Here is a 16815-nt window from a genome sequence, read left to right on the forward strand (position 1 = left end):
AAAACCTGAAAACCATTGGAAGAGTTATATCTCTTGACTTTTTATTTCAAGCGGTTAGTCCTTTGAAATCTTTTGTTTAAGGGAAAGGGAAGAATCAAAAGAATTCTCAGACTGTGTCGTTTTGAATTCTTTGAAAAGGGAGAAGGAAGACACAAAAGAATTCAGACGGTTAGTCCTTGGTGAATTCTTTTTGGCAAAGGGAGAAGAAAATAAAAAGATATAGCACACTTTTGTTTTCTGTGAAAGAGCAAGGTTTGGAAACCAGATAACTTAGAAAGCTTTTGGCAAAGGAAGAAGAAGAAGAAGAAGAAGAATAAGTAGCAAAGGTTTCTCAAAAGTTATTCTAAAGAATTGTTAAAAAGTTATTGAAATGCAAGTCAAGGTCTTGCTTTTATAGATTCTTCATGTCTGGTCAAGAAAACCATTGGAAGAGTTATAACCTTGAGAAAAACCTGAAAACCATTGGAAGAGTTACATCTCTTGATTTTTATTCAAAACTTGTCACTGGTAATCAATTACCAAAACCATGTAATCGATTACACAAAGCATTTTATGAAAATATGTGACTCTTCACAATTGAATTTGAATTTCAACGTTTAGATACACTGGTAATCGATTACCAATATATTGTAATCGATTACACCATTTAAAAAACAATTGGAACGTTGCAAATTCAGTTAAAAGCTTTTGAAATCAAACTTTGCCACTGGTAATCGATTACAAGAAACTAGTAATTGAGTACCAGAGAGTAAAAACTCTGGTAACTTAGAAAATTTTGAGAAAAACTTTTCTTGTAAAACAAACTGTGCTATGTTTGTTTTTTGAAAATCTTTTCAATACATCCCTTGTGAAGTCTTCTTGATTTCTTCTCTTGAATCTAGAATTCATCTTCTCTTGAATCTTGAAATCAAACTTCTCTTGAATCTTGAATCTTCTTGATTTCTTCTCATGAAACTTGAAATTAATCTTGATCTTGAACTTGTTGACTCAATCTTGAAATCATTCTCTTGGGCTTTTTGTCATCATCTTTGTCATCATCAAAACTACTTGAATAAACTTGATTCATCATTATGAAGCTTGCTTCTATAATAATAAGTTAAACGAACAAGCCAAGTTATTGAATAATTGAAAATATTTGAGTAAATGAATTTTCAATGGACCTGAACAAAATGATTTGCAAACACATGACCGACGCATATAATGCGGTGTGTAGAAGAATCAGGCGGTGGTTGACTTCTGAGAAGAAAAAATGTGAAGCTTTGTTATCGTGACAATGATACAAGGATTACATTATATCTTGATGCAATGACATATCTCATCTTCATTATATCCATCCACTTGTCCACACTAACCTAAATCACAAAACCATACATGTGTCAGTCATGTAAACATTATTTATAAAAAAAAAGCATAAACAACATACCTTGGATAACCCATCCACATGTAGGGACAACCTCAACTGTTCAAATCTCTTCGTGCCACCAAAGAGCTTTATGTAGTCTTGCGACCATTTGCCAAGTTCTTTAATCAATTTGTTGCGCATCAGTGCCTAATATTCTTCTTCCATACCTAACAAAGCGGCAACTGACTGATATCCACAATTACCATCCGCTTTCACATCAACAACGTCCTCAATAAAACCCTGTATAAATGGAACAAATTGATCCAACATCGGGATCATCCTTGCTGGCTTCGGTGGTTCAGAAGATGATGCAGTACATCTGACTGAAGTGTTACTGTTTTGAACTGAATGATAAGCATCAACATACTCCCAATATGACATATCACGTTTTGTCGATCTTTGGCTTCTTTTCATCAGTTTCTTCGATGCACCTTTGGTGTTAACCTTTGACGAAGGAGGACACATAGAGTTCTCATTAGGATACGCGAATTCTCGAAGTTTACTCTTCAAAGTAACTTTGCCGCTGACATCAAGTTCCTCAAATCTTTTATATATTGTATCCATCTCTTCCTTGATGCTGATTTCGGCCTCACATAACCCCTGGTCTGAAAAACTAAGTCTCCTCTAGTACATATGGACTGCATCGAGTGGGATGTTGCCGCCATCATACCTTTGTAGCTCACATGCACAAGGAAGACCTAGCGTGGTTCTCAAGACACAACCACAAGAAGACGGATTGTTTCCGAAATAGCGTACACGCTCAAACTCATATGCAATTTCATTTAAAGCGTACCTTGAAACCATTCCCAAAAGCCTCTTGTATAAGGTTTTTTTTATATACATGTCCAACGACATGCGTACTTGTTTCGAATGATGCTTTAATTTAAGTGTGCTACAACGTGATCATGTTGTTCATGGCATCCCAAACACTATAGAGGTCTCCAACGCTATTCTGTAATACCCTTTTCAGAGCCCAATGAGCAGATTCAACCCTACATTTAAAACACACAACAGACAAGAAAAATTAATAACAATCATGTTCCTAACAATCATTAAAAGAAACTTGACTAAAATAATAAAACATTTAAATACCTATTTGTTGTTGTGTTGCCTAGGTGCATCACCTTATTCGTCCAGGCTGTGATAAATTTCTCCTTGTGTGGGACAATCCATGTCTCACATACATAGTCAACGAACATTGGCCACGGGAAACACACTACTTGAAACTTTTGAAGGTGCTCAGTGAACTGCTGTTCCGAAGGACAATCTACCAGAGTATCCCAACTATCCATTATGCACTCCCAGACATTTTTTGACCAATTAGCAATTTGCACTTTGCCTTCACATTCTTGTCTATGTGAAACCTACACAACAAGTTTATACACTCCAGAAACACAATTTTCAGTGCATTCATGAGGGCTAGGTCTCTGTCTGTGACAATAACAATAGGGAGGATATCGTTTCTTAAAAACAAGCCTCGAAACCGTTCCAATGCCCATACAATATTTTTCACACACTCACCCTCCAGGTATGCAAACCCAGCAGAGTAAGTCATCCCTGTTGGTGTCACCCCCACAAAGTCAAGCAGTGGGATTCTATACCTATTTGTTTTGTAGTTATTGTCTACCAAAAAAACAAGATGACATGCATTACGTAACTTAACTGCATTTGGGTGACACCAAAACAAATCACGCACCACAACTGCATCCTTCAATCTATCCCAATGAATGTATTGATCACATTCAAGAAGCCTCATTAGGTGTTGCATTTCAGTGTCATCTCCTCTTATTGAAGAACGATATGCACTTCTTGCATTGTAGATTTGTTTGATTGTGGTGCAACTGTTGGCGTTGTGCTCCTTCAATGTTGGCAGGATGTTTCTTGGTTTCACATTCGACTTTGTCATATCAGCAATGATATTCTTCTCATCATTTTTCAATCTCCCAGCATATGGATGTCCAACTAAGGTCTTCGCTAATTCATGGTTGTGAATCCCACAGATCAACTTCACCATCCAACCTTCTCCTCCATGCACTGGTTTCCCACGAAGCTTGAAGGAACAACCACATTTCCTAGTGCTTGTGTCTCTTCTAAAAAATTCTTTCTTCCTACACTTGTACTGACCGCTTCTTTCACACCCAATTAACACAAATGAAGTTTTTCCTCTACTACCAGTATATGTATCAGACCTCATAATTACTGCAACAAAACCGTTTTCATGGGCAACCATTCGAGTCCACTACAAAACTTTGTCTCGGGTTGCAAAGACCTACAACGCAACCCCGACATATTAATTTTTAGACAAATCATACATTAAACCAAACAACTGAAACTAGTCAACATGATTACTTGAGAAGTATTAAAAGCGTCTGAACAATCAACATGTCCTTCATTCACACCACACTATTGTTCATATTCAAAATCCATATCAACTTCTTCAGACATCGTATTGTCATACGCCCATTGATCTTCATCCATCTTAATTCAAACTATAACTATCACCTAATTCAACATTCAACTAAATAATTTGAACAATACAACAACCTAAATAAATTGACTAAATAATTACTTCAAACTATGAATATCGACTAATTCAAGATTTAACAACCTAATACAAATATTTTATCTACATCAATAATTTAACAAAAAACAAATTCAACTTTTAATTACCTAATTTCAACATTATAACTACATAGTTCATATCACCAAAAAATAGTTCAACCTAAGGCAAAAAAATCAACACTTCAACCAACTAATATAATAATATCTTACATATTTTATGTTTGACATACATTACAAATAGAATTAACCAATATAACATAGACATATGCAAAATAATCTAAAAATTAAAAAAACCAAAAAACAAATTAACTCATGGAAGAACCTTCTTCTGCAATTGAAAATAACAACTGTGGAAGAAGGTTCACCTTCTTTCGTGCAATCCTATAGAAGAAGTTCTTCCGCAGGGATGCACGGAAGAAGGTTCTTCCGTGCACTCTCTCGGAAGAATTTCTTCAGCAGGATTGCACGGAAGAAGCTTCTTCCGCAGTTGTTAATTTCAATTGTGGAAGAAGGTTCTTCTGTGCAATCTCGCGGAAGAAGTTCTTCCGTGACAGTGTATTCCGACATTCCCTTACCCAAAAAAAAACCATACCCACAAAAGCTATAAAATATGTACCTTGGTCGAAAAATAACACGCCAAAGGAGAGATCTCTAACTTCACCACACCCCAAACTCTCTCAAAGCTCCAAATACCGCACAACACTACCACAGAGAAACAAAGAAAGCAACAATGTAAACAAAAACGAAATAAATCAGTTTTTTGTAGAAAAAAACACAGTCAGGGATATTTTGGGAATTATAAAAAATTGCTGGGTGCACCAGCAATGTTGCTGGGTGTCCCTAGCAATACCCAAACTCTGTCCATAAAAATTCACGAAAAGTCCATAAAAATTGAGCTTTATTAGGGCTTGGATTTTATTTTTTAGGCCCTAATTAAAAATCAATTTTTTTAGTCGAATCCATTATAGCCTACAACATGAATGAGGTTGGCCCAAATAGTTTATTTTGTCATATCTAATGACAATGTTAAAAAATTCTTACATGATCATTATTACACGGTTAATTTGTCACTCAATCATAATTATCATGGATAATAAATTTATCTGAAAATTAGATTGTAAACTAATCATATACAATAATTTTAGATATACCTTTAAAAAATAGAATAAAAACTATTATCCAGCGACAAACTATAATATATGATAAATTTATTAAACCTTATCATTAATATCTTTTAATATGCTCATTATGAATTATGATTGACCGACAAAATAATTTTTTTACAGTTGATTGAAATTAAACTGATGTAATAATTAGATAACATAATGTTGAATAATTCTAAAATATAATGCAATGAAATGCACATTCAAACAAGAGAAGAGTGAAAATATTGAAAACATTTATTTAAAGAGTAGAAAAAAATGAGAATCTTAGTCTTTTAAGTTGCTTATTTAATTTATAATATAGAAGTAAATATTTTTTATCAGTCATATTACCTATAAAATAAACAAATTACTTAATATTTTTTTATATTTTAAAGATTAATTATATTTATTTTTTTATTTAAAATTTTATTATATAATATCAAAATAAATAATAAGAAGATAAAAAATGTTTCATTCTATATTTGTTTTTATTTAGATTACATGTATTTTTCACTAAAGACAATCATATTCAAGTAGAATAAAATCATTATGAATAACAAAATTCTTCTTTTGAATATTTAATGTAGTTACATATCTTAAAGTCATACATAAAATCTCTAATTAAACTAGAATAATCCTATTTTAATTAATCCACATGTTTAGTGATGATTTATCCCATATTTTATATCCACCAAACTTCTATATTGTTCATTCATATTCATATTCATAATTAAATACCAACCAATTAACCAACAGTATGTTTGTCTTGGCCTTCGGTTGAGATTTTAGATTACCAAAAGTCCAAAACCCACCTTAATGGATGAGTTGGTGACCTTAAAATGAGCAAAGTCAAGTAGAGTCTATTCTCATTACCTTCACGCCACCGCTAATAATCACAATTTTTCTTCAAATACCACTCTTTAATAGTTTACGGTTTACTTGAATTCTCTAAAAATAATGGTTTATTTGAATAAACCATTGGAATTAGAATTAAAAAATGAGTTAAATGTTAGTAGTTAGGAAAACTGAAAAAAGTTGCTTAAGAAAAGGAAAACTGAAAAAACAAATAATTGGATCAAAATAAAGTTTAAATTTAAAATTTAAAAGTAATTATTTCTCACATTATTCCATATGTAACTGAAAATACAAGCTAAACGCAAAAAAATTAAAACATTTAAGTATTTTTTTAATAGAAGAATAAATTAAACTATAACTTTCATGTGTTTGAAACTTTTAATTTTTGAAAAATATTAAAAAAATTAATTGATAAAATATTTTATTGTTTTTAGTGTTGATCAAAGGAATTTAAGTATTAAATAAAAAATAATTAAGAAAATTAATTCATTAAATAATTAACTAAAGAGAAGTAGTATTATACAATAAATGTATTTAACTAATCTTTTCAATAGCTTATAATTTATTTGAGCATAACAAAAGTGTTTAGCACACAAGTTTATCTTATTAATTTATCAGTGCTTAATAATAACATAAGGTTATTGTCACATCTTTTAACAAGCCACATGATCAATTAAGACTACACCGGATTGCCCTTCTTTTGAATGTTGTTTATCACAAATCTCGTTCCAATATTCATGTTTCTATTTTTTTAAAGGATAAATAAGTAATTTCATATCTTTACTATATTTTTGTTTTCACTCTGTTTTTCATATATTTCTTTTTAACCGAACAACCCAACATTCAATTTTCTTTTTACTATATTTCTTTCTTCTTCTTTTTTTTTTTTTTCTATTTCCCTCTGCTCTATTCTCTTCCCTCTACACAATTCTCTTCCCTCTACCCAATAAAGCGTAATAAAGTGAGTGTTAATCATTATTCATCAACGATTTTGTAAAAAATAACCAATAACCAAAGAATTAGAGTGAAGACAAAGCCTCGAGTAAAAATATCCTTAGTTTATTTATGCTGAAAGTTTTATATATAGTTTAGTTACTGTGGTCCAATTTTTTGGTCAAATTAGAGCCAGATGCTTCCTTTTAGTTTATGCAATTGTTAGTGTTAAGGCAACGCCAGCTTATCAAATGGCATTGTCTGATGTAGCAGCTTTGCCTAACTAATTATCCCACATTTGAAATAAATTTCATTTGCTCCTCTACCTATTATCTACTGAGCCATACACAAAACCATCAACATTTGAATTGACACTCCAAGTTGAATGTGTAAGAACCGGACGAACCACATGCTTCACTTGCAACAATTATAAAATAGGTAACCTTCACTGTTATGAAATAGGTAACCTCCAAGGGTCAAATTTTCTGTAATTATTTTAAGTCAAACACATTTAATTATAAAAAATTTAGGTGATAAATTATAAAAAGTAGATACAAGTTGTGAATATTAATAATATCAATTATTTTTCTAAAATTATTCTAATTGTATAATCTCTGAATTCCTTTTATTGTGGTATAATTGATATGAGGCATTACAGAAAATCATATGTCCCCTTAAAATTAACCATACTCATATGTATCAGTATTACCCTTTAATGATGTATAAATACATCTTCCAACGAAAACTCAAACATAGTTTGCAAATATCAAAGATTAAAGCAGAGATGTTAATGCCCCAAAATGAACCAATAAATCAAATCTCCCCTTTGAATGAAAAACATTTAAAGCAGGGCCTCACAGGCTCGCACTCACTATTTATTTCACCAAGAGTTCAATCCCAGCAATTACTAAAAGCTACAAAATGCAGGCCATTCCGTTGAATTTGTAATTTTGCAGAAAAAATCATGAACAAAGTTAGTTCCTTCTTATTGTATTCTTTTATGTGATGTTCATATACACCCATAACAAGAAAAAAATGGGCAACCAGGCATAACAGCCTCTATACAAATAACATTATAGTAGTAATTATAACACAAATATATGACGGCTGAAATTCAATATTCGTTGTCTTAATTATCTTCTGACACTCTAATAATATGAATCCACAGTATTCATTCATTATCCATTGTCCTTGTAACTTCTCTCTTCTTGTATAATTTCTACCCTTCTATGCTGGAATGGCTTTGAAAATGTCATCGAAACTGTTCTGGTTTGCAAAAATATCCAGAAGAGACAGTGCCTGAAATAATAAAAAAAATAGGACGCAATTTAGTTGACCACATCATCTACCATAAGGATCAGTAACATATTCCACAAGTTGATGCATACCTCAGGCACACTCAGTTCAAGACGGAACTTAGGGCCATCATAATGGTGAAGAATTGGTCTAAAGGAATCTTCCTCTAGTGGCTCACAAACTTTCCTAGTAATCACTTGAACCTGTAACCATCATGTATGCAAAATTCATAAGTTTATAACAAAATCAAGTAATAATACAATTAGAGTATAATCATCATGTACTGTCAATATTGCCATTTAATCAGAAATCATTCAATTGATATGTGATATATCAATTGACTGAAGGACAATATAAAACTTTACTTTTACAGCATCAGTACATTTTAATTAAATTTATAAAATTAATATTAGCATAATTTGTGCATAGATATAATAAAATTAATTTGATTGGAGATGAGATGATATATACCTGAGCAGGGAAACGAGATTCACCAGGGCACTTCTTGTCCTCCCAAGCCGTTGGATCAATGTTGGATCCTCCAAAACTTGCAGCCTGAACAAACCCCACCAAACATTTAATCATTATTATTGCCTTTAATTAGACCATAGCTGCTAAAGGTAAAAGAGATGGCCTAATCCATAGCTTGATGTCCAAAAACAAAAGCATTTTCATCAAATTAAAGTGATGCAACAACAGACTAAAAAAAAAGAAAATATACGCACACATACCTCAAAGATACCATGGAGTTGGTGAGTGGAGTAGTTGTACAGAAAAAGGGGCAACCCTGGAGTTATTGTTCTTACTGAATCTCTGTATCGTGGAGGCAGACCTACAAAGCACAAGAAACATCTGTCAGCAAAATCAATTTAGAATTAGAAAGGAAGAATTTCTTGACATATCAATTCCTCAAAGGATTCAACTTATTGTTATTGAAAATATAGAGAACCGCGAATTAGATTAAAGGAAAAATAAGATTTGATAAAGAGAGCAAAACAAGAAGAAAAAAAAAAGGAGAGAGGGGACACACCAAAGAGCTGTCTTTGGAGATTCTCTGCCATGGTATCATTGTTGCAAACAAAGATGTAGCCTCCAATGGTTTCATTCTTAGGCAGAGACTCTGATGGTGGAAGTGTTTTGAATTTCTTCTCAGCACCAGTCTTTGTGCCATCATTATTATTAGTGTTGTCCCCATGCTTCTTGTTGTTGGTGTTGTTGGTGGTGTTCTTCTTCTTGGCACTTTTGGGTGTGTGAAACTGATCTTCACCCTTAAAATATGTCTTGTAGCCCTTGAGATTATTTCTGTTGAGGTTGTTGTTGTCGTCGAGGTGGTGGTGGTTGTTGTTAAGATAGGGTGAGGATGTGGTGTTGGAATAGATTCCCTTGTTGAAGCCTCCAAAAGCGTTGTTGTTAAGGTTATTAGGATGGTAGGAGGAAATGGTGGTGTTGGTGTTGGAATAGATTCCTCCTCCCTTGTTGAAGCCTCCAACTTCAAGAGTGTTGTTGTTGTTGTTGTGAGGCATAGAGAAAAGGGGTCCATTGGAATTGGTGATCTTCCACCCATCATTGAAATCATCATCAAAAGCCTTTGATGAGTTGTTGTTGTTGTTGAAATCACTGCCCTTGACATCAAAGTTCCTCCTCTGATCAGGCCTCTTGGAGCTGTAGCTGTTGCTCCAAATGGAATAATCATTCAGAGACAGATTGGCCAAACCAGATTCAAGCCTCAACTGGTCACTGAATTTCCAAAAGTCATTGTTGTTGTCCATGGTATGTGAAAACAATTTTATGTTTAGCTCTAAATCTAATTGATATGATATGAATTGAAGAAGAGTGAAGCAGCAAGAGATGGTTGGAAAAGAGAGAAGACAAGTATTAAATATAGATGAGGGGTGTGCAATTTCCTGGTAAGTTAATGAAGGGGCAGGACATTATTTTTTGCGCGTGTAATTGTCAAAGGATGAAATTGGAATTCTTCCCCGTAACATCATCTTGATTTTTTGATGTAAGGAAAGTGGGTGGAAGGAAATTATATTAAATGTTAGAATATTTTTTTAAGTTCTTCTATTATAATTAATTATTATTGAGTAAAAATATTGTGTATTCTTTATAGTGTTGAGATTTCTTTAACTCATAAAAATTTGAACATCAAAGTGTTATACACGTTATATTTAATCAATTTAGTTATTATTTTTATTAGTATTAAGATATTAAATATGTTTGTTTTCTATTTTTAATATTTTTATGAAATATGGAGATAACTAATGTTTAATATTATGTTCTATTTAAATAGGTTAAATTATTCTTCCTTTCTTGTTTTAGAAAAAAATATAATTCTTCCATTTTTTCAAACAATAAATAAAAATTTATTTAATTTATTATAAAACAATTAAATAATACTATACCATATTTAATATAATCTCATATAATATTAAATATTCAAAGGTAATCTCATTATTTATCGTTTTTTTTTTTACTTAGGTGGAGTAACGCATGGCGATTAGTATGAATAAAGAAAAGGTAACGCTTGACGTGGCAAACCGCGTCTACGTAAGAGGGAGGCCGAAAGTGGAACGAGACTACTGGTACTGGGGCAAGCCAGGGGGTAATTTGATAATTTCCATGCTTTGATTTTGTACCCTTTTCTAGAAGGTGCAGTTGAGTTGAGGTCCCACTACGACTTTATTTTATTTTAAAATATGTTAGTATAAAACAATCTGATGCGTAAAATTTTGGAAAATAATTGCAATTTACAAAACTGTGAACTTTAAATTCACAATTTAAAAAGTAAATAAATTAATTATGAAATAAATATTTTTAAAATTAATTAAATTAAGCAAAATATCTTGTTTAATTTAATTTTAATTTTTAAAAAAATATTTATATCATAATTAATTTAATTAGTTTTAATTGTGAATTTAGAGTTGACAATTTTATAAACTGCATATGTGTCGGCTAAGATTTTGATTTTGATTTCTACAAATGATTTTGAATCATATTTTTTGCTAGTTGAATCTGTTTGATAAGGATATATTTGGTTTATATGTTTTTTTTTCATTTTCTGAAAATTGTTTTTATTTTTAAAAGATTAAAATTTTAAAAATATATTTTTAGATTTGTTTTAAATTACATTTTTTGTTACCATATTTTTATTTTATCTAAAATAATATTTTTTTGCTTTAAATAATATTTTTATTACAAATGTTTTAAAAAATTCAACCAAATACATTTTTATTACCATTTAATGAAAATGAAAACAGGTTTTTTGGTTCAGAGTGTAACGAGTGGATTGCCACACAGCTTGTGGCGATTCTCTTATGCCAGAGTCATTGAGGTTCAAGGTGTGCCACAACAAGCCAACACAAATCGGAGGGATTGAGGTGTTGTGGTCATGAAGGAGAAATGGAAATGGAGAGGGTGTGCCGCCTGAACATGCGAGGGGGCTTGTTGTCGAGGTCCCAAAGGATGACGACCTTGAGTAAAATGCCTTGGCTGTTCTTCACCATGCCAATTTCAATGTTGTTGGCTTGTTGCTGCAACAATGGAGTTGCCAAGATTTTTTCACACAAACATACGACAGACATATACATAAACATACGTATACGTCTATTATTAATCCAAAGATACATTTTTATTATTCACAATCTAAATTTAATTTTAGAGTGGGGACACAAATTTAGATGGTGATTTTTTTTAAAAAAAAATTCAAAACGAAGTTAAGTATTCTGGTTTCCCAACTCGATTTTTTAATTGTTTTTATTTTTTTCTTTTGTTTCTTTTCTTGTGTTTTTTAAAAAAAAAATAATTTTTTAAAAGATAAATAAATAATATAAATAAAGAAAATTAATTCAAAATAATAAAATTAGATAATATAAATAAGAACATTTTAATTCTAAGTATTATTTTAATATGTGTATTTGAACAGAATAATAATTTATTTTATATGATTAAAATTATAATGCATAAATATTTTTATTATAAAATTATAATATAAAGAAATTCATACTTATGATAAATATTTCATATTGTGATATAAAATTATTTTTAATTATTGATGACTTATTTTAAAATATATTTAAAAAGAAATTAAAAATAAAAATGAAAATAATATATGTAAGAAGATAAGAAATTGTTATCAAGTCCCATCGAACCACTCAAAAATATCATCAAGCAGATTATGTTTCTAGGGATTTTCCCTTATGAAATTCAGAAATCACAAGTGATCAGAATAATTGTTCTTTTGACAATCAGGTCATACAAAATATTCAAAAAACTAATCGAATATGAAATAACAAAGTTAAAAAATGATGAAAATGATAAAGGTGTTAACAGAATTCAACCACGAGAAATATTTTTGTCCAATAGAAATTTTAGATATTTTTAACAAACCGATAACCTAATTAACCCCAATAACCGATCAACATATTGTAATAACCGATGTAGATGTTGCGCATGATAAATAACTCACTAGAATGGTTCAAATGGAAGAAGACATGTCCGCTGCATAACATCTTTCAAATTATTATTAGTTTCATCATTTTTTGTGTTTCAATTGTTATTGTTGGTACGCTTGTTTTCGTTTTGGTTTTATTATGTTTGTCTCTCTGTCTCTCATCTTAGTTACCATAGTGTTTTATTTGTATGTATAGTATAACTGAGATGTAGTAACTATTTATTCATTGTGTTTTTAATTAATTTATTTTTTTTAATCATTTTACCTTTTTCAAATTTATTTTAAGAGTAATGATTAAATTCTCATTTTTAAATTAATTTACATAAGGAGAAAAAAAAACTTCCAATGATACAAAAATTAAACTTCAGACAAATTTACAACATATTCAAGTGCCTTAAGCTTGCAATTTATTTAAGTACCTACGTGGTAATTAAAAATTATATCATAATTTAATCTCATTATTTTCATGCCAAGGAATCCAACGAAACAAAAATTGAAGCTTAGGAAAATCCACAACATCTTTATAATCATAGTAAGAAAACAAAAAAATTGATTTTAACCATTTAAATTAAAGATCAATTGGGTTAATTTTAAGTGTCATTGACAATCAAAAAATTGTATGATAACTTGAACAAATATAAATATAAATTTATATTAAATTATAATTTTTTATATTATATATTTTAATAAAAATCTTTAAAATGGCATAAAAGAAAATATTTTTTTGTTATTATGTGCAAACACACATGTTAAAATTCTACTTAGAATTAATTTATTCTTATTTATATTATTTTATTATCTTTTAAAAAATTATTATTTTTCTTAAAAAAAACACCAAAAAAAAGAAACAAAATAAAAAGAAAAAACAATTAAGAATTCGGGTTGGAATTATGCTTAGCGTGCTTGTCTCGCTGAGGGAGATGTCTAAAAGTGTTAATTTGTAAATCTCAACGGTCAAAGCGAGCAAACATAGGTTGCAAACCTACAGTCCAAATTTGAAGGCAATCCAAGATTAACAAGTTGGGGATTATAGTTTTACTATAATAGGTTTGGGTAAAACTTGAAACTCACAATTTCAACATAGGTCAATCAAATTTCACATAACCTAACATCCACATCAAGCAATGACACATAGCTAGTTAACACAAAACCCTAACTCATCTAAATCAATCAAATAATCAAATAACACAAGAAATACATTAAACATTGATTTTCAGTTAACGAAATTTCAGGGCGTTACACACTACTCATGAATTATACAATATTTATGACCTCACACTTTTTGCAAACATGTTTAACACAATGCACTACAATTTAACAACTCATGTTCTTAACTTGGAACCCTACACTTTCATTTTAACAACTCATGCATTGCATTACAATTTAACACCTCAAGTTCCTAATTTCAAGGTTTTACACTCAACACAAGAACATATCAATTTCATAACAATTTTGTATCAGGACATCAATTAGTTCATCAAATACTGTCAATTCACGAATAAAAGAATAAGAACATAATTGAAATTCATAAAACAACCCAAAATAACCCAAAATTTATCTTCTAGGGATCCATACACATGTTCATTATAAGCCTTGGATGTATAGTAGGGAACTTGCTACGAGCAATATCCTCTTCTGTTTGTTGTACCTATGGTCTCCAGTTCTACTTCCACGTGGATCCAAGTATTAGGTCTTGGATGTGTTGATTGGGAAGATAGACTTCTTGGACTGTACTGGTGGTGGACTGGATGGTTGTGGAGTGCGTCTTGAGGTTAGCTCACTTTCTGACGAACTAGAGCCATCAGATGATGGTATCCTTATGGTTTCCTTTGGAGGCATGGAGTTGCATCCAACTCTTGTCTTTTTCTTCTTTGGAAAAGAGGAGGGGATGATTGGCTGATCAAGCTTCTACTTCTTCTAAACAACAGGTAATTCTTGCTCCACTTTGCGCTTCCTTGAGATTATTAGAAGGTCATCTTCCTTGTTTCACTCAAATCCCTTAGCTTCAAAGCCTTGGAGCCTTGGAGCTTTTTGTGTTCACTAGCTGTCTTTGGATCAAAATTCATGAACTTCAATGCCTAGTAGGCCTTATGTTCCAATTCAATAGGTAGATGGCAAGATTTACCATAGACCAATTGGAAAGGTGTGAGTCCCATAGGAGTTTCGTAGGTTGTTTTATATGCCCATAAAGCTTCATCAAGCTTCTAAGACCAATCCTTCCTTGATTGAACAATTGTTTTCTCTAGGATTCTCTTGACTTCCCTATTAGAAACATCAACTTGCCCATTGGTATGGGGATGATATGGTTAGGTCACTTTATGTCTAACACTGTAGTGCTGGAAAACTTTCTTGAGTTGCACATTATAGAAGTGAGATTTGCCATCACTAATCAGTGCCCTTGGTGTGCCTAACCTTGAAAAGATATTCTTCTTCAATAAGTGGATAATAGTTTTTGCATTTGTATGGTGAGAAACTATTGCTTCCACCTACTTGGTTATATAACCCATAGCTAATATAATGTATTAATTAAAATATGATGATGGCAATGAACCAATGAAATCTATCCCCTAACAATCAAAAGCCTTAATCTCCAAAATACTTTGAATTGACATTTCATTCCTTGTAGAGATTCCACCTATTCTTTGACAGTTATCACACGTCTGAACATATTCATTAGCATCTTTGAACAAAGTGGGCCAGTAGAAACTAGATTAGAAGACCTTTGTAATAGTCCTTGTTAGTCGCCATTTACGACTAACTTTTGTATTGAATAGTTATATGAAATTAGCATCTTTCCCTCAATTTATGGTTCATTTTGTATGATTTGTACATATTTTCATGATTAGTTTGATTTTGCTCAGCAAATACTCTCATTTTGTGAATTAATGTTGAATTAACTTCAGTTTCAGGCCAAAAGAAAAGAAGGTGAAGTAGCTAGTGTCTCGCTAAGTGAGGCATATGCACTTAGCGAGTGACATCTGCTAAGCAAGGCACTCAACCCGCTTAGTGCGAGGGGAAACCCTAGAAGAGGATTAGTCACAAATGCCCGTGCCCAGCGCGCCGCAAGCTTGCCCAGCGAGTCGCTTGTCCCTTCTCGCGCTTAGCGCGCCCAGCTCGCTAATCGAGAATTCACTAACTCACGCTTAGCGAGAAAATGGCACTAAGCGAGCATTCAAAATCTGAAACGTCAAGGAGCCTTTAAAACACTGAAGTTGGCATAAAACAAGAGATGTACTAGGAGAGGAAATGAAGAGACACCACAAAGAGACGAAAAACAGAGCGAAGCTCCTGCCTTCAAGAGAGTTTAGGTTTTAGGAGTGATTTTAGGGTTCTAGGGGTGGAGGAGACATCCACATCACTTGTAATCTTAGTTTCTCTTCTAATTCCCATCCTTTGTGCTGAAAGTTGCTAACTTTCCATGGAAGGCTAGACCTCTTGTTGGGGATTTCTACTGAACATTTGATGTAATATCCTCTCACTATCTATTTAAAGTTGTTTTTATGTGTTCATTGCTTCTATCTGCACTTATTTCTTGCATGCTTGTGGCTTGATCACCAATTTGTATGTAAAGTTAGGATTTTTAGTACTAGGAAGTGCTTTAAAACCTTAGAACTTGATAGAGAAGGCTAGAGAACTGTATGTTTGGGGACAAAGTGCAGTGATTTAGTTTATATTATGATGTAATCTTAATGCAATTCGTTTAAACTAAGTTTGTTGAGAGATCAAGGACGAAGTTTAAATAGAGTTAGGCCCATTCACTCGAGGGATCTTGGTTTGGGTAGTTGTTTTAAGCATAAGAACACGAAAACAACATTAAATAGAGAAAAATATTTAGTAACATCAAAGTAGGTTCAGTAGAATGACCTAATGCTTTTATTTAACTGTTTTCACCTCTCACTGTTAGATACTTTAGTTTGTAGTTAATTAGAATTGTAGACAAAAACCCTATTTTGATTATTTACTAGCTTTAAACAAATGTTTGCTCACTTGAACACATATTTTTTGAATGAAACAAGTTCCCTGTGATTCGATACTCAGTTCTTATCGTTTTATATTACTTGTGCGACTCAGTATACTTGCTGATTAGCATTCGCGAAACAAGTTTTTGGCGCCATTGCCGGGGAACTTCTTTCCATTTAGAAAGTAGAGTTCATTTTGTAGACATTTAT

At 31.8% G+C, this 16815-nt stretch overlaps 1 protein-coding gene across 1 annotated transcript; it reads right to left on the bottom strand.

The window, feature by feature from the left end:
* Window positions 1–7845: 7845 nt before the first annotated feature.
* LOC114403264 (probable serine/threonine-protein kinase clkA) lies at window positions 7846–10075 on the bottom strand. The gene is made up of 5 exons (XM_028366102.1): window positions 9224–10075; window positions 8925–9025; window positions 8665–8748; window positions 8286–8396; window positions 7846–8196 (listed from the first exon to the last, which is right to left on the bottom strand). Exons 1-5 carry the CDS (start codon window positions 9960–9962, stop codon window positions 8125–8127), a joined length of 1107 nt encoding a protein of 368 aa, XP_028221903.1. The 5' UTR covers window positions 9963–10075; the 3' UTR covers window positions 7846–8124.
* Window positions 10076–16815: the final 6740 nt, after the last annotated feature.

Source organism: Glycine soja, chromosome 20, assembly GCF_004193775.1.
Source record: "Glycine soja cultivar W05 chromosome 20, ASM419377v2, whole genome shotgun sequence".
In the NCBI taxonomy this organism is placed as follows: domain Eukaryota; kingdom Viridiplantae; phylum Streptophyta; class Magnoliopsida; order Fabales; family Fabaceae; genus Glycine; species Glycine soja.